At 40.6% G+C, this 27503-nt stretch overlaps 1 protein-coding gene across 1 annotated transcript; it reads left to right on the top strand.

Annotated features, from left to right (window-relative positions):
- Positions 1-753: 753 nt before the first annotated feature.
- On the top strand, positions 754-25386 carry LOC110071313 (parvalbumin, thymic CPV3). Its single transcript, XM_078380896.1, has 5 exons — positions 754-15883; positions 17934-17977; positions 18577-18709; positions 23396-23505; positions 25135-25386. Exons 3-5 carry the CDS (start codon positions 18621-18623, stop codon positions 25158-25160), a joined length of 225 nt encoding a protein of 74 aa, XP_078237022.1. The 5' UTR covers positions 754-15883; positions 17934-17977; positions 18577-18620; the 3' UTR covers positions 25161-25386.
- Positions 25387-27503: the final 2117 nt, after the last annotated feature.

Here is a 27503-nt window from a genome sequence, read left to right as displayed (position 1 = left end):
TTGGGTCAACAGCTCTTCTTTGCTTGCTTGCCTGCCTGCCTGGGCTCCTTTTTTTTATTGGTTGCTGAGATGATATGTACACACAATAGTTTAAAAATGTGTTATCAGTAAAAACACTTTGAAACGGTTAATTCAACTGCAGTCTCCTTATTTCAGAGGTCTCTCCCTCCGGAACCTTTCAGAGATCTCTCCCATCACTACAGATTGTTGGAGCGGGATTCCAACAAGTGGTGCCCAGTGTGAGGCCTATTCCCAGCTATGGCCAGCCTGGCCCTAGTCTGGATCCTACAGCTGAGCTCCAGCATCCAGGAGGCCACTTTGAAGGCCCCTTGTTTCCACCCGCCAGGCTCAGCGCTCGCTCAAGGGCCTGTTAAAATACATTGTCATTATCTCTCCCCATCATTGATGTCTCTCTGTCTATTCTGCTTCATCTTTTGCCCTGCCGTTCTCCCACCAGAAAAAGCAACAAAGGAAGACAGAAGAAAAATCCCAGGAACAGGAAGCCAGGCAGAGCTAGGCCCAGCTAAGCTTCAAAGCCTTTTTATTTTGGCCTTTCTTCAGGTGAGTCACATTTCAGTGCTTGTAAGGTACAGTATCTGTAAGGGAAGTAGAATTGCCAGAATGGAGAATTATGATGCTTCTAGTCCTGCCAAAACGTTTTTGGTAGGTCTTAACGTCCTACTAAATCAAATATTTTACTAATCTGAATGAGATTTTACTGACAGGTTAGACCTTAGCCACCCAGCAATGGGAGCTCTGAGGAGGATGCTGATGTTGATGTGCAGATCACCTGTCGGGTTGCGAGGTTCTGTGTTGCAATACTTCAATTGCGGAAGTCAAATACCAAATAGATTGCAGTCTCCAGTTGTGTGTATGCCAACGTGTTTTAATGGAATACTGAAAGTTAAAAATTCTAAAGTTTTATAAGGTTTTATGCTTATGTGACTGGTCTAAGGACAGTACAGTAAATAAACTTCTTATCTTATCTTAAATAAAAGCTGTCCAACTGTTCAGTAGAGCGTCCTGCAGAGCATACAGCAGCATTTGTGTGGATAACAATAGTACAGCGTCATGTTAAAAATCTTTAGACACTCAAAAGTAGCTTTTCTTTTCTTTCCTGTTCCCAACTGTCAGAGATGACAGCAGCGGCGGTTCAAGGAAATCTGGAGAACCCGGTGTCTACCAGGCCTGCCTGACTTAAGTCATTGGTGCTTTCAGAAAATGAGCTTCCAGTGTTGTATATTAGCATCCAGATTCACTGTTGCTCACGGTGAAATTCTCAGAAGTACACCTCACTGTGTCAACTTTGATAAGACGGTTTTGTGACACTTGTAATAGTTGGCACAGCAGCTGCTCCCCTTTAACAGTGGCAGTACTGGGTGCTTTCAAGCACTACGAAGCCAAATCTGTCTTTTCACCAAATGGGATGACTGTAATGCTCTGTACGTATCCCTCTGAAATATACTTTTGCTGTGCCATTTCTAAATCTGGGACCCTGAGAGGTGCTTGTTCTTCTGTGATTTATCTTCCTATTCGCATGGGGTAGTTTCTCTCTAAAGTAAGCTTATGAAATGAGGAGACTGCATGCTGTGAGTTAGTTATTCATTGGAGCAAAAACTAGACCTTGTTCTCAGTTGTTCCCATATTTGAAACAATGGGAAGCTATGCATTGTCTGGGTTCAGTATGAACAGTTAAGCTGCATATTCCGTTCCAAAAATTGATCAACAAAGCCCATCTTTTGATCAGCCGAATACTCAGTTTGTAATTCAGTTCTTATGGAGATAAGGAAATGCTGCCTCCCCCCCATTTTCCTTAGCCAATAAAGAGTTTTTTAAAGCTAGTATAGAGATTGGGCCATGTGGATGCACTGTCACCTTGACAGTACAGCAGCGGTAGCAGACACATCTGGACAGGACACAGCCACACCTTAAAATAATCACCACTTGTCTTAACAAGTCTTGCCTGGTACAGTGCTCTTTCACTAAACCCCCACCGGCCCCGTTGGTAGAAATTATGAAGTTTAGATTAGCGTGGGTTCAGTGTCTGCTTTATTTTTAAAGCAGACATAAATTAGAAACCTGGCAGTGTGCCTCGGTAGGGTTTTGTGGGGTTTTTTTTAGGAATCTCATCTGTCTTATTCATGAAATGAACCCTCTTCAGAAGACAGGTTTAACTAGATAGAGTAGGGCATCCCAGATGGGTTCAAACCAGTGTAGATTCTCAGCTTCAGATCTGCCCAAGGCGCATCATCTGTTCTCTTCTCCACTCCCCCCCCCCCGGGTCAACCAGTGATCCAGAGGACTCAGATGTTTCTTTAATGGTTCACCTTTCAAAATCTTTATTCAGTTCCAGAAACACAGGTTTGGAAAGTAAAGCATCTCCCATTGATCCCTTGTGACAGTGGTTCACAACCTTTTTTGAGTTGTAATCTCCTTTTATAATAGCTGAGTAACCTGAGGGACACCTCCTACCACATTTGCATAAAAAGGCATTTTTAAAGAAGTAAAGTCATTCCTTCTCAGAAAGTAGAGGCTTCATTGCCTGTTTCTCATACATAGACAGACACACTAACTCTAGTATCCTGCTCTGGGAGGTCTCAAGAAATTACTTGAGAAGGCCTATCATGAGAGATGTAAAATTTCTGAAAACTTCCATTTCTTCCGGGGGGGGGGGGGGGAGGGAGTTCATTTGTTGTTTTTTCCAGAAAAAAATGGAAATATTTGGAAATTTGACATCTTTAGAGAGAAATTAAATACATAAAGTCTCAGATGTCTTTCATTAAAGTATTCATGCTATACATACACCATGTCATAGAAAGATTGTTTATCGCTACAAAACAACGTATTCTACAATCATTTTTTCAATTTCTCCACACACAAAACTCCAAAAAAAGACTTTGGGAAAAAACGACCAAAAAAACCCTGTGTCTACCCCCATTCCCCCAAGTTTTGCTGTGTTTTTCCCCCAAGCATGGCTACACCTCAGCAGTAGGCTCAGAGAAGAGAGGGAGCACTGTCTGGGCGAGGCGGATCTCAAATTAGAGAGGGCTTCCAAGATTAAGGACTAGAAGCTTGAATCTGACAGTTTGAATTTAAATCTGAAACCAGTCAGCAAGCTAATACTGTGCAGATATCACATCCCTAACTGAGTGTGTTCCCATCTCCCTCTTGTGATGAATAATGCCAGATTATGCTACAGATATATTTTTGTTTTGTTCTGTATGCCTGAGTAGGCCTTCACGGATCATGATTTTTAGGGAAAGCGGTAGTAAACTAGAGCAATGTATAGCATTTTTTCTCTAAAACCCCTTTTTGTTTGCTTGTTTGAGAGAAGTGAAAACTACCTAACATGTAGTTTTTCTTCAGAGTACAGTTCTGCAAAAACCTTTTAGAAATCAGCTGTAGAACTAGCATACAGTATATGGAAGTTATTCCCACAGTGTTTTACATACACAGGTCCATGAAAGGACACAAGATGCTGTATTGGAAAGTGTTGTGCCAGTTTTTCCTATTTTCTTTCATATATGCATATCAGGATGATGGTCCCTCCACAAGTTTCCATAGTAGCTATAAGAGAACTAAAAGCCAACACTGGGAACATCTACTCCTGTTTTGTAGTGTATGTGTGCAAAATAGTAATGTGGAGATTTTCCCTATCTTGGCTACACTCCTGGTGGTTTTCAGCTTTTTCTTAGTGTGCCCATTTATGCTATCTCAAGGTATCATCTTGTAATTATAGGAAGGTCTACCAGGTAGGAAGACAGCAATATATATATATTACATAAATATTACTTGTGGCCCCTATTTATTTGGCCCTCACAAGAGATCACACCCTTCTTATTTCACGTTGCCACCAGGTATTCTCCTAATACCAATTTATGTCATACACGTGTGCTGCCAACACTGAGGGTTATTACACTTAGGAATCAGAGGTTTCATTAACAAATATTCTTTTATTGTCAAGTAAATCATAAAGGTAAACCACATATGAACTATATGAACTGCATCAGGTATTAACATGGATTGGATTATGTAGGCAATCACTTTTATTTCAAACTACTATGTACTTTTAGACAACAGTCTCTCCTTCTCCCTGTTAGACTCTAACTGCCATTCCACTCCTCCAACTGTCTGTCTCTCTGGCTCTGCCCCTCCTGCCTGATTCTGTATCTCAAGAGATTAATATAAAGTGTCATGGTGGCATTCTTTTAAGATGTTTATTTCAGAATCAAGTGGTCTACTCTGCCTTGTCATTGGCTTCATTTGCCCACATCAATTAAGCAATTCATCAGATGCCTCATCATCCCCCACCATTAACTGTACTGGCTTGAGCTGATGGGAATTTCACCTGAACAACATCTGAGGCCTTGCAAGTTGCCCTGCCCAACATGATAATAAGCATGGCTACACCTCAGCAGTAGGCTCAGAGAAGAGAGGGAGCAGTGTCTGGGCGAGGCGGATCTCAAATTAGAGAGGGCTTCCAAGATTAAGGACTAGAAGCTTGAATCTGACAGTTTGAATTTAAATCTGAAACCAGTCAGCAAGCTAATACTGTGCAGATATCACATCCCTAACTGAGTGTGTTCCCATCTCCCTCTTGTGATGAATAATGCCAGATTATGCTACAGATATATTTTTGTTTTGTTCTGTATGCCTGAGTAGGTCTTCACAGATCAGGATTTTTAGGGAAAGCGGTAGTAAACTAGAGCAATGTATAGCATTTTTTCTCTAAAACCCCTTTTTGTTTGCTTGTTTGAGAGAAGTGAAAACTACCTAACATGTAGTTTTTCTTCAGAGTACAGTTCTGCAAAAACCTTTTAGAAATCAGCTGTAGAACTAGCATATATGGAAGTTATTCCCACAGTGTTTTACATACACAGGTCCATGAAAGGACACAAGATGCTGTATTGGAAAGTGATGTGCCAGTTTTTCCTATTTTCTTTCATATATGCATATCAGGATGATGGTCCCTCCACAAGTTTCCATAGTAGCTATAAGAGAACTAAAAGCCAACACTGGGAACATCTACTCCTGTTTTGTAGTGTATGTGTGCAAAATAGTAATGTGGAGATTTTCCCTATCTTGGCTACACTCCTGGTGGTTTTCAGCTTTTTCTTAGTGTGCCCATTTATGCTATCTCAAGGTATCATCTTGTAATTATAGGAAGGTCTACCAGGTAGGAAGACAGCAATATATATATTACATAAATATTACTTGTGGCCCCTATTTATTTGGCCCTCACAAGAGATCACACCCTTCTTATTTCACGTTGCCACCAGGTATTCTCCTAATACCAATTTATGTCATACACGTGTGCTGCCAACACTGAGGGTTATTACACTTAGGAATCAGAGGTTTCATTAACAAATATTCTTTTATTGTCAAGTAAATCATAAAGGTAAACCACATATGAACTATATGAACTGCATCAGGTATTAACATGGATTGGATTATGTAGGCAATCACTTTTATTTCAAACTACTATGTACTTTTAGACAACAGTCTCTCCTTCTCCCTGTTAGACTCTAACTGCCATTCCACTCCTCCAACTGTCTGTCTCTCTGGCTCTGCCCCTCCTGCCTGATTCTGTATCTCAAGAGATTAATATAAAGTGTCATGGTGGCATTCTTTTAAGATGTTTATTTCAGAATCAAGTGGTCTACTCTGCCTTGTCATTGGCTTCATTTGCCATCAGTTATCTTTTGCACTTTATCAGATGCCTCATCATCCCCCACCATTAACTGTATTGGCTTGAGCTGATGGGAATTTCACCTGAACAACATCTGAGGCCTTGCAAGTTGCCCTGCCCAACATGATAATAAGCATGGCTACACCTCAGCAGTAGGCTCAGAGAAGAGAGGGAGCACTGTCTGGGCCGGGCAGATCTCAAATTAGAGAGGGCTTCCAAGATTAAGGACTAGAAGCTTGAATCTGACAGTTTGAATTTAAATCTGAAACCAGTCAGCAAGTTAATAATACTGTGCAGATATCACATCCCTAACTGAGTGTGTTCCCATCTCCCTCTTGTGATGAATAATGCCAGATTATGCTACAGATCTATTTTTGTTTTGTTTTGTATGCCTGAATAGGCCTTCACGGATCATGATTTTTAGGGAAAGCGGTAGTAAACTAGAGCAATGTATAGCATTTCTTCTCTAAAACCCCTTTTTGTTTGCTTGTTTGAGAGAAGTGAAAACTACCTAACATGTAGTTTTTCTTCAGAGTACAGTTCTGCAAAAACCTTTTAGAAATCAGCTGTAGAACTAGCATATATGGAAGTTATTCCCACAGTGTTTTACATACACAGGTCCATGAAAGGACACAAGATGCTGTATTGGAAAGTGATGTGCCAGTTTTTCCTATTTTCTTTCATATATGCATATCAGGATGATGGTCCCTCCACAAGTTTCCATAGTAGCTATAAGAGAACTAAAAGCCAACACTGGGAACATCTACTCCTGTTTTGTAGTGTATGTGTGCAAATAGTAAGGTGGAGATTTTCCCTATCTTGGCTACACTCCTGGTGGTTTTCAGCTTTTTCTTAGTGTACCCATTTATGCTATCTCAAGGTATCATCTTGTAATTATAGGCAGGTCTACCAGGTGGGAAGACAGCAATATTGTCAGAGAGGGTCAGTAGATTACCAGTCGCTCAAGGAAAGAAAGACAAAGAGTGGGAGGCCAAGAGACAGTAATATATATATTACATAAATATTACTTCTGGCCCCTATTTATTTGGCCCTCACAAGAGATCACACCCTTCTTATTTCACATTGCGACCAGGTATTCTCCTAATACCAATTTATGTCATACACGTGTGCTGCCAACACTGAGGGTTATTACACTTAGGAATCAGAGGTTTCATTAACAAATATTCTTTTATTGTCAAGTAAATCATAAAGGTAAACCACATATGAACTATATGAACTGCATCAGGTATTAACATGGATTATATTATGTAGGCAATCACTTTTATTTCAAACTGCTATGTACTTTTAGACAACACTCTCTCCTTCTCCCTGTTAGACTCTAACTGCCATTCCACTCCTCCAACTGTCTGTCTCTCTGGCTCTGCCCCTCCTGCCTGATTCTGTATCTCAAGAGATTAATATAAAGTGTCATGGTGGCATTGTTTTAAGATGTTTATTTTAGAATCAAGTGGTCTACTCTGCCTTGTCATTTGCTTCATTTGCCACCAGTTATCATTTGCACCTTATCAGATGCCTCATCATCCCCCACCATTAACTGTACTGGCTTGAGCTGATGGAAATTTCACCTGAACAACATCTGAGGCCTTGCAAGTTGCCCTGCCCAACATGATAATAAGCATGGCTACACCTCAGCAGTAGGCTCAGAGAAGAGAGGGAGCAGTGTCTGGGCCGGGCAGATCTCAAATTAGAGAGGGCTTCCAAGATTAAGGACTAGCAGCTTGAATCTGACAGTTTGAATTTAAATCTGAAACCAGTCAGCAAGCTAATAATACTGTGCAGATATCACATCCCTAACTGAGTGTGTTCCCATCTCCCTCTTGTGATGAATAATGCCAGATTATGCTACAGATATATTTTTGTTTTGTTTTGTATGCCTGAGTAGGCCTTCACGGATCATGATTTTTAGGGAAAGTGGTAGTAAACTAGAGCAATGTATAGCATTTGTTCTCTAAAACCCCTTTTTGTTTGCTTGTTTGAGAGAAGTGAAAACTACCTAACATGTAGTTTTTCTTCAGAGTACAGTTCTGCAAAAACCTTTTAGAAATCAGCTGTAGAACTAGCATATATGGAAGTTATTCCCACAGTGTTTTACATACACAGGTCCATGAAAGGACACAAGATGCTGTATTTGAAATATGTGCATATTTTCTTTCATCTATACATATCAGGAAGATGGTCCCTCCACAAGTTTTCATAATAGCTATAAGAGAACTAAAAGCAAACATTGGGAACATTTACTCCTATTTTGTAGTGTGTGTTCAAAATAGTAATGTGGAGATTTTCCCTATCTTGGCTGCACTCCTGGTGGTTTTCAGCTTTTTATTAGTGTCCCCATTTGTGCTATCTCAAGGTATCATCCTTTAGTTTAATTATAGGCAGGTCTACCAGGTAGGAAGACAGCAATATTGTCAGAGAGGGTCAATAGATTACCAGTCGCTCAAGCAAAGAAAGACAAAGAGTGGGAGGCCAAGAGACAGTAATATTGTATATATATATATATTACATTAATATTACTTGTGGGGGATCTACCTTGTGGCCCCTATTTATTTGGCCCTCACAAGAGATCACACCCTTCTTATTTCACGTTGCGGCCAGGTATTCTCCTAATACCAATTTATGTCATACACGTGTGCTGCCAACACTGAGGGTTACTGAACTTAGGAATCAGAGGTTTCATTAACAAATATTCTTTTACTGTCATGTAAATCATAAAGGTAAACCACATATGAACTATATGAACTGCATCAGGTATTAACATGGATTGGATTATGTAGGCAATCACTTTTATTTAAAACTGCTATGTACTTTTAGACAACACTCTCTCCTTCTCCCTGTTAGACTCTAACTGCCATTCCACTCCTCCAACTGTCTGTCTCTCTGGCTCTGCCCCTCCTGCCTGATTCTGTATCTCAAGAAATTAATATAAAGTGTCATGGTGGCACTCTTATGTTTATTTCAGAATCAAGTGGTCTACTCTGCCTTGTCATTGGCTTCATTTGCCATCAGTTATCTTTTGCACCTTATCAGATGCCTCATCATCCCCCACCATTAACTGTACTGGCTTGAGCTGATGGGAATTTCAACTGAACAACATCTGAGGCATTGCAAGTTGTCCTGCCCAACATGATAATAAGCATGGCTACACCTCAGCAGTAGGCTCAGAGAAGAGAGGGAGCACTGTCTGGGCCGGGCAGATCTCAAATTAGAGAGGGCTTCCAAGATTAAGGACTAGCAGCTTGAATCTGACAGTTTGAATTTAAATCTGAAACCAGTCAGCAAGCTAATAATACTGTGCAGATATCACATCCCTAACTGAGTGTGTTCCCATCTCCTTCTTGTGATGAATAATGCCAGATTATGCTACAGATATATTTTTGTTTTGTTTTGTATGCCTGAGTAGGCCTTCACGGATCATGATTTTTAGGGAAAGCGGTAGTAAACTAGAGCAATGTATAGCATTTGTTCTCTAAAACCCCTTTTTGTTTGCTTGTTTGAGAGAAGTGAAAACTACCTAACATGTAGTTTTTCTTCAGAGTACAGTTCTGCAAAAACCTTTTAGAAATCAGCTGTAGAACTAGCATATATGGAAGTTATTCCCACAGTGTTTTACATACACAGGTCCATGAAAGGACACAAGATGCTGTATTTGAAATATGTGCATATTTTCTTTCATCTATACATATCAGGAAGATGGTCCCTCCACAAGTTTTCATAATAGCTATAAGAGAACTAAAAGCAAACATTGGGAACATTTACTCCTATTTTGTAGTGTGTGTTCAAAATAGTAATGTGGAGATTTTCCCTATCTTGGCTGCACTCCTGGTGGTTTTCAGCTTTTTATTAGTGTCCCCATTTGTGCTATCTCAAGGTATCATCCTTTAGTTTAATTATAGGCAGGTCTACCAGGTAGGAAGACAGCAATATTGTCAGAGAGGGTCAGTAGATTACCAGTCGCTCAAGGAAAGAAAGACAAAGAGTGGGAGGCCAAGAGACAGTAATATATATATTACATAAATATTACTTCTGGCCCCTATTTATTTGGCCCTCACAAGAGATCACACCCTTCTTATTTCACATTGCGACCAGGTATTCTCCTAATACCAATTTATGTCATACACGTGTGCTGCCAACACTGAGGGTTATTACACTTAGGAATCAGAGGTTTCATTAACAAATATTCTTTTATTGTCAAGTAAATCATAAAGGTAAACCACATATGAACTATATGAACTGCATCAGGTATTAACATGAATTGTATTATGTAGGCAATCACTTTTATTTCAAACTACTATGTACTTTTAGACAACACTCTCTCCTTCTCCCTGTTAGACTCTGTCATTCCACTCCTCCAACTGTCTGTCTCTCTCGCTCTGCCCCTCCTGCCTGATTCTGTATCTCAAGAGATTAATATAAAGTGTCATGGTGGCATTCTTATGTTTATTTTAGAATCAAGTTGTCTACTCTGCCTTGTCATTGGCTTCATTTGCCATCAGTTATCTTTTGCACCTTATCAGATGCCTCATCATCCCCCACCATTAACTGTACTGGCTTGAGCTGATGGGAATTTCAACTGAACAACATCTGAGGCCTTGCAAGTTGCCCTGCCCAACATGATAATAAGCATGGCTACACCTCAGCAGTAGGCTCAGAGAAGAGAGGGAGCACTGTCTGGGCCGGGCAGATCTCAAATTAGAGAGGGCTTCCAAGATTAAGGACTAGCAGTTTGAATCTGACAGTTTGAATTTAAATCTGAAACCAGTCAGCAAGCTAATAATACTGTGCAGATATCACATCCCTAACTGAGTGTGTTCCCATCTCCCTCTTGCGATACAGAATGCCAGATTATGCTACAGATATATTTTTGTTTTGTTTTGTATGCCTGAGTAGGCCTTCACGGATCATGATTTTTAGGGAAAGCGGTAGTAAACTAGAGCAATGTATAGCATTTGTTCTCTAAAACCCCTTTTTGTTTGCTTGTTTGAGAGAAGTGAAAACTACCTAACATGTACGTAGTTTTTCTTCAGAGTACAGTTCTGCAAAAACCTTTTAGAAATCAGCTGTAGAACTAGCATATATGGAAGTTATTCCCACAGTGTTTTACATACACAGGTCCATGAAAGGACACAAGATGCTGTATTGGAAAGTGATGTGCCAGTTTTTCCTATTTCCTTTCATATATGCATATCAGGATGATGGTCCCTCTACAAGTTTCCATAGTAGCTATAAGAGAACTAAAAGCCAACACTGGGAACATCTACTCCTGTTTTGTAGTGCATGTGTGCAAAATAGTAATGTGGAGATTTTCCCTATCTTGGCTACACTCCTGGTGGTTTTCAGCTTTTTCTTAGTGTGCCCATTTATGCTATCTCAAGGTATCATCTTGTAATTATAGGCAGGTCTACCAGGTGGGAAGACAGCAATATTGTCAGAGAGGGTCAGTAGATTACCAGTCGCTCAAGGAAAGAAAGACAAAGAGTGGGAGGCCAAGAGACAGTAATATATATATTACATAAATATTACTTCTGGCCCCTATTTATTTGGCCCTCACAAGAGATCACACCCTTCTTATTTCACGTTGCCACCAGGTATTCTCCTAATACCAATTTATGTCATACACGTGTGCTGCCAACACTGAGGGTTATTACACTTAGGAATCAGAGGTTTCATTAACAAATATTCTTTTATTGTCAAGTAAATCATAAAGGTAAACCACATATGAACTATATGAACTGCATCAGGTATTAACATGGATTGGATTATGTAGGCAATCACTTTTATTTCAAACTACTATGTACTTTTAGACAACAGTTTCTCCTTCTCCCTGTTAGACTCTAACTGCCATTCCTCTCCTCCAACTGTCTAACTGTCTCTCTGGCCCTGCCCCTCCTGCCTGATTCTGTATCTCAAGAGATTAATATAAAGTGTCATGGTGGCATTCTTTTAAGATGTTTATTTCAGAATCAAGTGGTCTACTCTGCCTTGTCATTGGCTTCATTTGCCCACATCAATTAAGCAATTCATCAGATGCCTCATCATCCCCCACCATTAACTGTACTGGCTTGAGCTGAGGGGAATTTCAACTGAACATCTGAGGCATTGCAAGTTGCCCCGTCCAACATAATAAACATGGCTACCTCAGCAGTAGGCTCAGAGAAGAGGGAGCACTGTCTGGGCCGGGCAGATCTCAAATTACAGAGGGCTTCCAAGATTAAGGACTAGCAGCTTGAATCTGACAGTTTGAATTTAAATCTGAAACCAGTCAGCAAGCTAATACTGTGCAGATATCACAACCCTAACGGAGTGTGTGGAAATCAGTTGCAGAACTAGCACATATGGAAATTATTTCTCAGTGTTTTACATACACAGGTTCATGAAAGTACACAAGATGCTGATATGAAAATATTCACACAAGGATTGTAGTAAACAGTTTTATTTTCATGTCTGTAACTATGGAGAGAACACACCTCAACAAGCACAAACAACAACTTTTATACCCGAGGCATATTTTCCCTGTCTATCCCTCTGACCAATCCGGTCACTGTGGAGGGCTCACATTCGGCCTATCACACCACGCCAACACAACTTAGGCCCTTATTAGTCTAAACTGCCTAAACTCCATTTTGTAAAATCATCTTTATTACTGTTTTGTGAACTTAAAAGTTTATAAACTACAGTTTTCTATCAACGCCTCATTTTCTTTTTATAAAAAACTTCTAATGTTCACATTTAATAATCATATTAATTGTCTCTTTTTCTTTTTGCCTGATTAAAGGAGCCATCACTTCTTGCTGTCTTGTCTTAATTTTCCTTATACATGGCATCCCTAAAGAGACACATCGCATACAACAATAAACTATACAGTACTGTATTCCTATAACTACTATAAAGATAAAGAACACAAAAATCCTTTTAAGCCATGAGAGGTAGCAATGAAGTGAGCCAATCCCACCATGATTCTCCAGCCACTGAATAAGTTTTTCACACACTGGCAGCAATATCTTGTAGTTTTCTAATATCTAATTCAACTTGGCCACTTTGATTTATATAATGGCAACATGTGGTGTTAAGCCAAAAACACAACCCCCCTTCTTTGCTAAGGAGGTAATCTGATCTTAACTAGATCAATTATCTGATCTAGGGCCTAAACTGAATATTCCAGCAGGAGCATGTTTGGGGTTTTTTAAAATGGTGTGAAACACAATATAGGTAGAAAAAGAAAAAGATGGAAGTAAGGATGCATATGGATGCTTTTAGATATCGAGGTACACTAAAACTCTTGAGAAGTCTGGCTTACTATGAACAACCTACACACTTATCTCCTCAAATAAATATGCACAGTGTATCACAGTCCTGGCAATCTCGTTTGTTCACCATGAAGTGCATGATTTGCTTATTAAGCATACTTTTTTCTTCATGCTAATATAGAGTTGTGGCTTGTTGAGAGGTCCTAACTCAGGCTCCATGTTACAGGAGAGAGATGAAAGGTCATTTGGAAAGGGTATTGAGCTGCCAAGAATTTGGCAGTTTCCTGTACAGAAGAAGGGGTGAAAACTGAAAGCAGGGGCAAGATTGGGATCTCATTTTCACAGAAAGATGGGAAGTCTAATGATAGGGAGAGCTCTTGGCAAGGAGATTTGTCATAGTGAGAGTAAGAAAATCCCCCAAATGAGTAATTTTGACAGTGCTCAGCACATCTCTATTGTGTATTTGGCCTGCACAACCTGTGGTCTGTACATATCAAAAGAGGTTCACCAAAGGTCCAGATTAATCCCCTTCTGCTCCAATGTGTACAGGATGAGATACAATTCCTGGCTCTAAAAGAATACAATGCAGGGTTTTTTTTAGCACACATACTATTGTATACAAATTATGTATATTTTTACGAGGGAGTGGAATTTATTCAGAGGATTTGGACAGAAGAATGTATTTTAATATATTTTTACAATGAGTGTGGCTTTGGGGAAGATTGGTATTAAAGATGGTATAAAGATGGACAATAAATTGCCAGTGGAAACATTCCTGAAAGATAGCCAAGAACCTCTTAGCCAATTCCAGAAGGAAACCAAAACCCTAACAGAGACTTTTCTGATACTTGTGCTAACACATTTTTTGTTGCATACACTGGACTAGAGGTCTCTTCATCTATATGTGAAGTGGTTTAGAAAATCAATAGTCTATCTGTGGGGAGGGCAATACAGTTTTTTTTTAAAAAAAGGAATATAAAGAAGAGAGTGACTAAAATTACTATTGGGCTGGGGCACCTCCCATATACAGAAATGCTACAGAGTTTGGGGCTCTTTAGTTTTGCAAAAAGGCACCTGAGGGGGGACATGATTGAGATGTATAAAATTATGCAGGAGATGGGTAAAGTAGATAGAGGGAAGCCCTTTCCCCTCATACAATACCAGAACCAGGGGACACCTATTGAAACTGAGTGTTAAGAGAATTACTGTAGAACAGACAAAAGAAAATATTTCTTTGCCCAGCATGTTATAAGTCTGTGGAACCCCTTGCCACAGGATGTGGTGATGACATCTGGCCTAAGTAGCAGAGCAGTCTTGGGGTTTCATATGGCAACCTACTGAATATTGTTGAGACTGAATGTGGGGCCCTTTGTGTACAAAGCACGTACCCTGTTACTGAGTTACACATGTGTCCTATTGATTAGCTACCTTAAGCTCTCACTGTCATCACCTTTTATAATTATTTTGCAAAGCTTACTTTTCTGAAGTCATAAAATCTGAGCTTTTCCTCTTAACAAGACTTTTCTTTTCTCCCCCCCCCCCTCCAATTTCACTCATCTCGCATGAGGTTTATGGCACTTGGGTCTTGATGGTTTCCAGTCATTATTGCCAGCTTTGAATTAGACAAGCATACAGAGAACGTAGAAGTGGGAGGACTCTGCGAAGGTCGTTGGGCCTCCACCTGATTCATTTACCAGTTCTGCAGCATCCGGATGCAAGTTATCCGGCAAAGGCTTTCTTACTGCTTGTTTCACAGAAAAACAAAGGCCAAGAATCTGAAGCAGTCAGCAGCATATCAGCTGGGAAAGGCGGAAAGTGTTGTCTGGTACATCTGAGTGGTACCAGATTGCCTTGGGAAGCTGGGGTGTGAGGAGAATAAAGCCCATAAGCCTCAGACTTGGCTCCACTACACCTCAGCCACAACATTTGAAATGGGCTGCTCTCTTCACTGTTCTCGAAATGATTTACATATTCAAATACACACAAAATCTCTGGATTCTACTTAAATAAGCAAATCCCTCTGTTCAACTATACAGCAAATTCTCCATGTTGTTATTCATCAGCTATACCTATGTGACTGATTTTGCTTGACTAGACTCTTGCCACTCCAGTGTGTTACGTTATGCCTTATACTGCACTTCACTGTTGAATTTTAAGGTGTCTCATTTCTAAACTAAGAAATAAAGAGAATAAGATCTGGAACTGACTTCTCAAGAGGGTTGTTAGGCTGTTACTACCTGCCTTTATCATATTATAATTATTTGCCCTGAGGAGCACTCTTATTATCATTCCATTAGAGCAAATACATTGTTTTAGACTGAAGATGTCAAGATTAAGAAAAAAAAAATCCCATTTTGATATAAAATGAATGTGCAGTATGTTCAGTACAAATGTGTACAATTAACTTAGCATTTGGTTACTATTTGAAGCCAAGAAGCAAAGAACAATACATATGTGTTTTTTACCAAAAGGATTTTGGCCAATAGCTTCTGCATTTCAGTTTATTTCTTTTCCATTTGAGACTGAACTGAATAATTCCTCTGGCCATTCTGTGTTGGCCTGACTTCCTACAGTGAGAGATTATTTGGCATTGCGTTTTTAATATTTTGCAGTATTTGGAGATAGGAATAATTTCAAGGATTTCTTGCTTTCAGTATCCATGGCAGAAGCTCAGGAACAGTGGGAAGAGATTTTTTAAAATCCTAAATAGTATTGACATGGGTAAAGAGGAAATAGTTGCTTAGTGGGCTTGGAAACATGAAACTTGACTTCTGATCCTTACTCACTGAGAATCTCATTTGGATAGTGTGGCAAATTTCTCTGGGCTAAGGGTCTTATCTCCCTTCCCTTCCCAGTGCTTGTATTTTGGCTGGCTCTGTTCTGTGGGCTTGCCTACAAAATGGCCGCCACTTGCCTGCTGGTTATTGAAGTAATCATTGGGCTCCTTTTTACTGTCCTCCTAAGTTCTTCTTCCCACTTTTACCTCAGAAAAATTTGGGTTTCAAATGTGTGGAATAAAATCTGTGACCCCTTCAGTTTCCTGAACGTCTTTGGGCCTTATCTTTCTTTCAGAATCATTACATGTGTTTTTCCTCAGCCCCGAGGTCTCCATTTTACCCTCTGAGTTAAGTCCTCCCTGAATATCTTCCCTCTCCTGATCTGAGCCAACTGGGCCACCTCAGGAGGCTTCTCTGCTGCCTTTTTCCCCCAAATGGAAGGCATGTTTAGTTATGTAGGCTTCTGCTTCAATTTACAAGCCTCAAATTTAAAACGTACCCTTTTCCCCCTCTTTTTTTGTGAGTTAGAGTCTGTGAAATAAAGTTGCTTCCTTGCCAATATTCACTAAGATGCTGTGTTTAGATCTCTAGCTCCCAGCCAGGCCTTTTTCCTGAGACAAAGGGTCTCCCCCTGACTCTAGCCACCAAATAAACAGAAATATCAGCTTTAACTCTTTCCAGTTTTTGCTGATTTGAGCCACCTCAGCTCCTTCTGACCTTGGCCTCCGTTTAGCCCCCTCAGAACTCTATCCTTTGAGCTTAGGACAAACTAGCCAACTGGCCCTTCTCTACTTGAGGTAATCTCCTTCCAGAAATGGTTTCCTCTGAGCCTGTCCCTTAACCCCCCCCCCGGTGTGAGCTTAGGAGCCTTCCTACTAAGCTTTTCCCCCTGAAAAGCTCTAGGAAGTTACCCGCTTCAGATCCCCTGACCAAAATATATTTTTCTGCTCTGGGAACCTTTCTGCACCTAGGTGTTACTGGATTAAATTCGAATCCTGCCACTGGTCACCACTTTTGTGGCAATTTTCCCTGAAGCCCCTATTCCCCCAGGCCTTCACGAGGTTCTTGCTCTTCTTTCTTACTGCTTTAATACCATTTAATCATGGAGACATGCGTGTTTAAAACTAAAGTCATTTATTAGATTTATTAACTTTAAAACTCTATTAACTCTGTTCCATTCAGTGTTCTTACAGATCTCTAATTCACTTTTAAATTTCACACTGTCTCTCACTACCAGAATCTTTCTTCAGACTCCATACACCAGCTTTTATATCCAGCCCCCTCCCCCTTAGCCCCGCCTTCCATCCATTCGTAGGCTCCTTCTTCACTGTTCAGCTGTGACGGACAGGTGGGGGCAGGGCTGTTCCCTACAGATGGCTTTAGGCTTAGAGAAATATTAATTTTTCAGCCAAACCCAATTCACAGGTTGCATGTGTGCAGAAAAAAAATAGGTTTTTTTGTTCAAAAAATTCCTCAGCCACTAACATGCATGGAAGTGTTCTCAAATTCAGAAGCTAGGATTATATTTGAAGTATTAAGATACCATTTCTTAAAATATGATACAGCACTTTTATAAAACAGTATCCCGTTTAAAACATTTTGCATTTTTTTGCTAAATTGCATTTAGTAATCTCTAAAACTGAAGAAATGTGCTGGGGTGAATGCAAGAGTGGTTTCAATCAATCAAGATTTAATTCTGGATTAGGATCAGACAGAAATGGGGAAGGGTTTAGGAGCCCTAGTGGAAAATAAGATTATGAACCTCTGGTTTCAGCCCTGTGGTTAGCAGACCTATGAGGAGCTCATATGTGAAATACGTCATTGCCTGTCCTCTGAAAGGCAGCCTGTGCCTTTCTTTCTGGTCATTTCCCCCCTTCCCATCCGCATAGCCATACGTTAAGTTAATTAATTAAAGTTGGATTACAATAACAACCACCTTACAGTAGTTTAAGAGGGATTGTTTTAAGTCAATTGCAGGCTCCCTGTTCAAGGCCAGAGCTGCTTAAAATGCTATGAGAACTTCTAGGAGGTGTAACAAATTTTAAATTATGACTTGCATAGTACATTATATCCACTGCCCCACCTTCCACTCCCACAACCACTGTTCCCAAGTGTCTGCTACGTGAGGATCCTTTCTTCACATTCTTTATGATTAAGGGGAGAATGTATGTGGTTTAATAATATTTTATTTTTGTTTTTCAGGGAATCCAAAAGGAACTTGAGTTAACCAAAGCAAAAATGTCTAGGTATGGCTACAGGTGGTATGTTGCATTTTGAATCTTGCTACTGAGAGGTAGGGGATGTCTTGGGAACTGAAGGTAGCACTACTTCCAACTATTCTTTAACACTCTGGATTCAAGAAGAAAATATAGTTATATAGGTATGGGTGGGCTTTAGTACAGGGTAGACATAGAAACTTGGTGAACTTTATTTCACAAGAAAAGTCTAGGAAGTGCCTGGGACCACTGTGAGTTCAAGTCCAGAAGGTCAGGCGGGCCAAAGGCTTCCAACATAGTTTCATATCTTAGATGGCTTTAAAGATTTCCCACTGTAGTGACAAAATCTACATGATTCATACTAGCCCTCTGTCTCTCCTTTTGCATCATCTAACTGCATAGTAGCAGGGTGTGTTTCTCCTTTCCATAAGCAAAGCACACATGCCATTTTCTCTCCTTTAAGAGCAGACATGGGAGTGATGACAGGAGAAACTGTCGTGACTCTTACACATTTGGGTGAATGCCCAAAGCCACCTTTTACCTGCATTTCAAATAGTTACTAAGTTTAAGTCAGTAACTGTACAAACATCAAGCTAGTTTGCATTATTCTCTCTTTTTTTCTGTCTTAGCTCCGGATAGTTTCAACTACAAAAAATTCTTTCAGACTACTGGCATGTCCAAAAAGAGCAGCAGCCAAGTCAAAGAAATCTTCCGGATTTTAGACAGTGATCAAAGTGGCTTCATTGAGGAGGATGAACTCAAGTGAGACATCTTTGTAATCTCTCTGAATCGGGGCTAAGGAGGGTAAATGTCAAAATATGTTGGTTTAGCATGCTTGAAATAGATTTTAAAATATAAATTAACGGGATGTGCAGCAAAGCTGATGGTCTTTTGTTTGGAAAGTGAGGTATTTTAGACTTGAGGGGGCTGTTTGACTCGGACACGATTTATTTTGAATAAGTTTGGCATGTATGCTCACCTGTGTCAGAGGAAATTGTGTTTGTGGAGTTTGTCAAGTAATGGATTCCAGGGTCATGGGTTTCAGAATGCAGGGAAACCTTGCTGTCTGATCTGTTATTCAGGCAGGCCCAGAACAAAACATCAAATGCAATTAGTTTTTTTCTTTTTCCTTTTTTTTTGCATTTTTAATTTGAACATATAAATCTACAAACTGCAAACAAAATACAATATAAAATAAAAAAATAGAAAAAAGAAAATTTAAAAATCTTTTCCCCCTCCCCCTTTGAGGACAGAGATTCCAACCTCATTAAGTCCCAAATTTCCCGAGTTTCCAGAGAGCGTTGAAAACAACACGACATGACTCATTTTGCCCTAAGCTTTGATCTGTCCCTGGGCCCAAAAATATATTAAATTCCAGCTTTCTTTTGCATAGTCCCTTGGTTGTTCTTGTAGTGCTTCTGAGACTGTGTCTAGTTCTGCAATATCCAACAGCTTCTTCAGGAACTTCTCCATCGTAGGTGTGTCTTCACTTTTCCATTTTTGAGCCCAGTGTAACTTAGCCGCTACAAATATATACATCAAACAATATTTAATTTTCTTATCAGTAATTTCTGGTATAATATTTAGTAGTGCTATTTCAGGTTTAAAATTTAATTTCTGCTGAGTGACTCCTTTTATTATTTCCCACAGCTGTAACCAATAACCTTTGGCTTTTTCACATGTCCACCACATATGATAATAGGTTCCTCCTTTTTTTTTACATTTCCAACAATTGCTACTACCCTCTGACATTTTTGCCAGCTTTACAGGGGTGTAGTGCCATCTATAAAACATTTTGAGGATATTTCCTCTTAAGTTTACCAGCTTAATCAATTTATAACACTCTTTCCACATCATTGTCCAATGATCAATATCAATATTATAACCAAAGTTACTTGCCCATTTTATCATTGTCTCTTTTATCCTCTCTTCCTCCAGATCATATTCCAGTTCAAAGAAGCCCATATTTTTTTCCTTTTTTATATCTTGATTCTAGTTTATTCATTCACCACCAATCTGTCACCACCCCTAGTTCTAATTCTTGCGTATTTTTATATTTTGTTCTCTATTTAGTAATTCTTTATATGTTAGTAACACTCCTTTCTGATTCAACACTTTCAGTGTAAAAGCTTCTATAGGAGCTACCCATATTGGAATTTTCTTGTAGGTTTATGCTTGAAATTTATGCCACACTAGGCCTAAAGCTTTCCCTACAGTATGTTCCGTGAAGTGTGATTGTTCCTTATGTTTTCCATACCACACATATGCATGCCAACCCATACAGTACTTAAGTCATGCCCTTCCAATTTCAGTAATCTTTGGTTTACAAGAGTTATCCATTTTTTTATCTATATCATAGTGCACGCCTTATAATATAATAGCCAATTTGGTAGTCCTGCAGCCCCCCTTTCTTTCAAATGTAATAGCTTAAGTTTTATTCTTGGTTTCTTAGTCTTCCATACAAATTTGTTGTCAGGCGATCCAAGTCTTTAAGTATTTAAAATTTAGTAATATTGGTAGATTTTGAAAGAGGAATAAAAGTTTAGGCAAAATCATCATTTTTATTGTTGTGATTCTTCCCATCAGTGACAATTGTACCTTACTCCATTCTTCCAGGTTTTTCTGAATTTCCTTCTGTATTCTAACAATTCTCCTTCATTAAGTTACTAGGGTTTTTGGTGAGGGTGTTTCCTAAATATTTAATTTTTTTGTACTACCTCAAAATTTGTTTCCCTTACCAGTTTCCCCACCTCTTCGTGACCCCATGGACCAGAGCACACCAGGCCCTCCTATCTTCCACTGCCTCCCGGAGTTTGGTCAAATTCATGTTGATCGCTTCCCAGACACTGTCCAGCCATCTCATCCTCGGTTGTCCCCTTCTCCTCTTGCCGTCACACCTTCCTAACATCAGGGTTTTTTCCAAGGACTCTTTTCTTCTCATGAGATGGCCAAAGTACTGGAGCCTCAGCTTCAGGATCTGTCCTTCCAGTGAGCACTCAGGGTTGATTTCCTTTAGAACTGATAGGTTTGTTCTCCTTGCAGCCCAGGGGATTCTCAAGAGCCTCCTCCAGCACCACAATTCAAAGGCATCAATTCTTCGGCTGTCCCATGTGGATTCCACAAATCTGTGTGGAGAGGGAGTAATCTGGGATAGGTGGAGAGTGGGGGCAGGTAAGCCCCTGTTCCATCCACCCCTCAATGCCCTGATCTAGCTCTGGATGCATATGCTGTTTGTAAAACAAAACAGCCATACCTGAAGGCATGGATATGATTAATTTAATAATGCTGGCCTGAGCAATCAGGTTTGGAAGTAAACTTAATGTTTATTTTCCAAGAACCCATTGTTCCTCCCTACTTGCCAAAAAGCACACAGGATTACAAGATACAGAGGTGAAGAAAAGTATATACTATAACAAATATACATCTTTCACTAGCACAGCTTCTAATTACATGCTACATGTATAGTCTAGTTTGACTTGAAAAGTAAGAAGTGACAAAAGGGCGGGACAAAAACAAACCAGAAATGAAGAATACATGGTTTGGTTGGCCATCTGCCATGTAATATATTTTTAGACAGCGTGCCATGCAAAAGTATCCAATGTAGAGTCTGACCCACTGTTCCTAGTAAGGATACGGTAGGCCCTGGAACAAGTCACTGTGAATTTAGCGGGTGGTTGTTTCTATTCCTAAACCCTCCTAGGAAGAAAGCTCCGTCTTTCTCTTACAGTAATTTTCAAAATGACTGTGAATCCTCCTCATGGCAAACTTTTATGTTGCACATGATTCTTCTTCAGGTAGGCACACCAAGCATCACAACATCTGAGAGAGGGAGTGGTCCCTACCGCCTTGAAAGAGGCGGTAATTCGACCACTCCTTAAAAAGCCTAACCTGGACCCAAGGCTGGTGGTCAACTACCGACCAGTGGCGAACCTCCCTTATTTGGGCAAGGTGTTGGAGCGGGTTGTGGCCGGGCAACTCCAGGCGCTGCTGGATGAAACGGATTTTCTGGATCCATTTCAGTCGGGTTTCAGGCTGGGTTTTGGTACAGAGACAGCCTTGGTCGCCCTGTATGATGACCTTTGCCGGGAGAGAGACAGGGGGAGTGTGACCCTGTTGATACTCCTGGACCTCTCAGCGGCTTTCGACACCATCGACCATGGTGTCCTTCTGGATAGGCTGGCTGGGTTAGGAGTTGGGGGCACTGTTTTACGGTGGTTCCGCTCCTTCCTAGCTGACCGTATCCAGAGGGTGGTGCTGGGGGACAGTTGCTCTGCCCCATGGCATTTATGTCATGGGGTTCCTCAGGGCTCGATACTGTCCCCCATGCTGTTTAACATCTACATGAAACCGCTGGGAGAGGTCATCAGGAGGTTTGGGCTGAGGAGTCAGCAATATGCTGACGACACTCAGCTCTACCTCTCGTTTTCCACCAATCCAGGTGAGGCGGTTTCTGTGCTGAACTCGTGTCTGGACCTGATAATGGACTGGATGAGGGTTAATAAATTGAAACTCAATCCAGACAAGACGGAAGTGCTGTTAGTGGGTGCTTCGCCGGACAGGTTGGAGGGCCACTTCCCTGTCCTGAATGGGGTTACACTCCCCCTAAGGGACAGGGTCCGCAGCCTGGGGGTGCTCCTGGACCCCAGTCTAACTTTGGAAGCTCAGGTGGACTCGGTGGCCAGGGGTGCCTTCCTTCAGCTGCGGAAATTATACCAGCTACGGCCCTACCTGGCCGAGTGGAGTCTCATGACAGTTACACATGCACTGGTAACATCTCGTATTGATTATTGCAATGCGCTCTACGTGGGGCTGCCTTTGAAGACGGTCCGGCGACTGCAACTGGTTCAGAATCGAGCTGCGCGGCTGGTGAGTGGTGGGGCTGCCAGAGAGCACATCAAGCCGATTCTGTATAATTTACACTGGTTACCAGTTGCTGTCCAGGCCCAATTCAAAGTGCTTGTTTTGACATATAAAGCCCTAAACGGCTTGGGCCCTGGATACTTGAAGGACCGCCTCCTTCCATATGAGCCTACCCGGCTGTTAAGATCTAGCCAGGGGGCCCTTTTGAAAGAGCCATCCCTCGAGGAGGTAAGAGGGATGGCTTGTAGACAAAGGGCCTTCTCGGCAGCTGCCCCCAGACTATGGAACGCCCTCCCAACTGAAATTCGCCTGGCGCCGACACTGATGATATTTCGGCGCCAGGTCAAAACCTTCCTGTTCCAGAAGGCTTTTAATTGAAATAACATTAACTGTGGGTCTTAATGATGGCAATTTTAATTGTATTTTAATTGTATTTTAATTGTATTTTAATCATTTTATTTTATTGCATTGAATTTTAATTGTTGTAAGCCGCCCAGAGACCTTTGGGTAGAGTGGGCGGCATATAAATTAAATAAATAAATAAATAAATAAATAAATAAACACACTTTCCTCCTCTCCTCTCACTAGGTATTTCCTCCAGAGGTTTGAGTGCAGAGCCTGGGTGCTGACAGCTACAGAAACCAAAACATTTTTGGCAGCAGCAGACCTTGATGGAGATGGAAAAATCGGAGCAGAAGGTATGCACCTACCTGATTTCAAATTTGATTTGATTTGGTTCCTTCGTAGTCGGTTTTCCAAGTCTCGGCCTTCTTCTGATTTCTTGGTCACATCTCCATTACGACTGATAATTAAAATACGGTATAGAAAATCTTTAATGTTGACAATGAAGAAGTCAAATGTAAACAGTATTGATTTCTTCATAACCAACATTAAAGTTATGTCGTTCTTCCATAATCATGATTTTTGTCTTCTTATTGTTCAACTGTAATTATGTTTTTGCAGTTTCTTTTTTAACCTTAGACAACAGCCATTTCAGATCAACACTATTTTCTGCTATAAATATGACGTATCATTCGGTATAAGGCAATTGCCTATGTTGCTCAGGGTCTTCCTAAACAGTTTAAAGCAGCTATCCATGGTGCTGAATATTCTTTGCAAAATAGGGTCCATAACCCTGCATAACTCTTGTAAAATGTCAATTAAAATTCAGGACGGATTCATAGTCTCCCTAAAATTGGAATAGTCAACTATAGTAATCTATCAGAATTTTCATCAGGGGCCATCCAGATGTTTTTATGAACTCCTTAAGCATTAAAAGAAATTGTCTTAAACTAAATGAGATTTGTGACTCATCTTGCCCATAGTTGGCAGTATTGAACGTCAGCTGTGCTCTCCAGAGGTTCAGAGAGATGCCTTTCCCTGCATTACCTTGAAATGCCAGAAATTTAATCTGGCTCTTCTTGTGTGATAAACAGGTGACATCATCTTGTGGGCCTTGTCGTCTGCAGCTTCTCCAGTGCAAGTCACAGCTAACATGCGTAAGGGCTTGTTCTGTTTTGCTACGATGATATAGACCTTGTTAGGGATTCGGATCTCATCATCTTCTGGATCTCAGAGAGAAACTAAACCGTCTGGGGAGCCCCGTGCAGGATTTTTCCTTGGAAAAATCTCACAGGAAAACTCACTGGATTTCTCTGGCATTTCATACTTATTTTTTTCTGAAAGAAAAGTCAATCTGGTAAGCTTATTTCGGTTCTTGCACAGATTGACATCTTTTCTATAAAAGATTCAGCTGATAAGGGCAAAAGGAAGGCCAAAGTGTGCAGGTTCATTACAATCCCTGTGCTGGATAGTATCCTGTGTAGGATTCACCAGAAAGCATTTTAAGCAATGCAGAATTTGTCAATTGGAATTTGTCAGTCAGATGGAAAACAAAGCTAGGTAAATAAATAAAAGTGAAAATGACAGGGCTATAGTTTTTCTGGGGAATCTCACTGATGCAAAAGAAAATTACAATAGAGAATCTTGACATGGAGAGACCCAGAAAACATCCAAGAATGAGATGATTTACTTGTCACATCCTTACTGTATATCAGGTGGGCAATTGACTAGATAGGCGGGATATAAATAAAATAAATAAATAAATAATAAATTATTGGGCTGCAGCTCTCATCATTCCTCATCACTGGCTATCCCGCCTAAGGCTCATAAATTACAGTCCAGCCATCTTCTGGAGAAGGCCATAACATGCCAATCAACACTGTCAACAGATCACCTTAATGGCCTCTAGTTTTTGTTTGGGGTAATAAACAATTGTTTCTCCTACAAGTCAACTTTGTACCTCACCTTTCCTTCCATTGGTTCAGAATTCCAGGAAATGGTGCACTCTTAAGGCTCTGAAATGAATGGTGAACCAACTCACGACTCTATCTGTAAAGAATCTTCCTCTCGCAGCTTGTAATCCCAGGAATCCTTTGTTAACATACTTATTCTCTTGATTGTGTGCTATTGGTTTACAAATTTAACATGGTACTGCACCACTAGATAATAAAGATCATTTTGTGCTAGTGTTGATTCCGGTCCTCACGTCATCATTTGCTGTGCTGAAAATTTATATATACTTTTTTCACTGTGTTGCTGCAGCTGGTATTGTCCTTTTATATTCCAAAATATGCTGTAGATATGAGAGGTTTGGATCATTATGGTGTCCAGGCACAAATTCTCATTACGCCTACTACGAACACTCAGGGTATTGGTCACAGATATTCCACACTCAGGTTTTGCTGGTAATCAATTCAATATATCAAAGAATAGCCCCCACAATTAAGTTCATTTTTATTTAGTTACACTGAAGAAATATCAACAACCTCCGATATGCAGATGATACCACTCTGATGGCCGAAAGTGAGGAGGAACTAAAGAACCTTGTAATGAGGGTGAAAGAAGAGAGTGCAAAAAACGGTCTGAAACTCAACATCAAAAAACTAAGATCATGGCCACTGGTCCCATCACCTCCTGGGAAATAGAAGGGGAAGATATGGAGGCAGTGACATATTTTACTTTCCTGGGCTCCATGATCACTGCAGATGGAGACAGCAGCCACGAAATTAAAAGACGCCTGCTTCTTGGGAGGAAAGCGATGACAAACCTCGATAGCATCTTAAAAAGCAGAGACATCACCTTGCCAACAAAAGTCTGAATAGTCAAAGCTATGGTTTTCCCTGTAGTGATGTACGGAAGTGAGAGCTGGACCATAAAGAAAGCTGACCACCGAAGAATTGATGCTTTTGAATTGTGGTGTTGGAGGAGATTCTTGAGAGTCCCCCGGATTGCAAGGAGAACAAACCTATCAATTCTGAAGGAAATCAACCTGAGTGCTCACTGGAAGGACAGATCCTGAAGCTGAGGCTCCAATACTTTGGCCATTTCATGAGAAGAGAAGACTCCTTGGAAAAGACCTTGATGTTAGGAAAGTGTGAGGGCAAGAGGAGAAGGGGATGACAGAGGACGAGATGGTTGGACAGTGTCATTGAAGCGACCAACATGAATTTGACCCAACTCGGGGAGGCAGTGAAAGGCAGGAGGGCCTGGTGTGCTCTGGTCCATGGGGTCACGAAGAGTCGGACACGACTAAACGAAACAACAACAAGTTACATTGATATACTGCCTTTCCACCAATAAAAAAGCCGTCCCCCTCTCCAACGTTTCTTCAGAACTCTATGAAGTAGGTCACGTTGGGAAAAGGAGTAGCAATCCAAGGTTGCCCGGTGAGTTTAATGGCTCAGTGGAGATTTGAACGTGGATCTCCCATCTCCTGACTCTAAATCACATTGCATCTCATTTCTGTCCACTTGCTTAAGCAAGTTAGGGCTCTTTGCAGAACATATTCATATGATAATATCTGAAAGAAACGTCATCATGTAGATCCCTTGGTTCCCAACCTACGATAACCCCCAGGTGTCTTTGGACTGCAACTTCCAGAAACCCTGGCCAGTACAGCTGGTGGTGAAGGCTTCTGGGAATTGCAGTTCCAGGAACACCTGAGTTACCCAAGGTTGGGAAGTACTGATGTAGGCCCTTCCATGTTAAATTGTATCTTCTGTTTAGATGTTCTTATTTGGAAAGAAAAAGTAGATTTGTAACTCAGAGGAAAAAACTTTTGTTTTTTGTGATGCTAAAACTTCCATCCCTGTCTCCCTTGGGCTTTTTTGTATCCCCTGTGAAGCTTTTCAGTGTAGACTGTGATACTGACAAAATACCACATACAGGACAGATTTGAACTTGCATTGGGAATGGATGAAAGATGGCTCCATGAGTTTTGCAGGGTATAAATGTCACAAATGCTTTAGATATTGCTGTTCATCGAGCCCTTTCTTCAGCTGACCAGTTCAATCAACTGGTCAACCCTCCGGCTTTATTTGCTTTCATGTAATTGAAGGTAGCTTTGGATACAGTGCCTCTTTATAGGGGAACACTAGCTTCTTCACGTCCATGAAAAAGATCCATCTGCAGGTCAATGCATTCTCACATAGTAAAATTCTAATCCTGCATATCTAAGGGCAAGTGGCAGATTTGGGTAGAAGCTCTGAAAGCTCACTTTCAGCATGCATCAGATACAATATGAAGAATTTTATCAGATCATTAGAATTTTTTAAAAAAGAAGGCATTAGCTTTTACATCCTGCAGGTCACTTCATCAGGCCAAGAATTACTCATAGGCAAATGGAGATAAGAGT

The sequence above is a fragment of the Pogona vitticeps genome, chromosome 1, assembly GCF_051106095.1.
Source record: "Pogona vitticeps strain Pit_001003342236 chromosome 1, PviZW2.1, whole genome shotgun sequence".
NCBI lineage: Eukaryota > Metazoa > Chordata > Lepidosauria > Squamata > Agamidae > Pogona > Pogona vitticeps.
The sequence above is the reverse complement of the archived record's forward strand: the minus strand, read 5'-3'. Positions and strand labels throughout refer to the sequence as shown.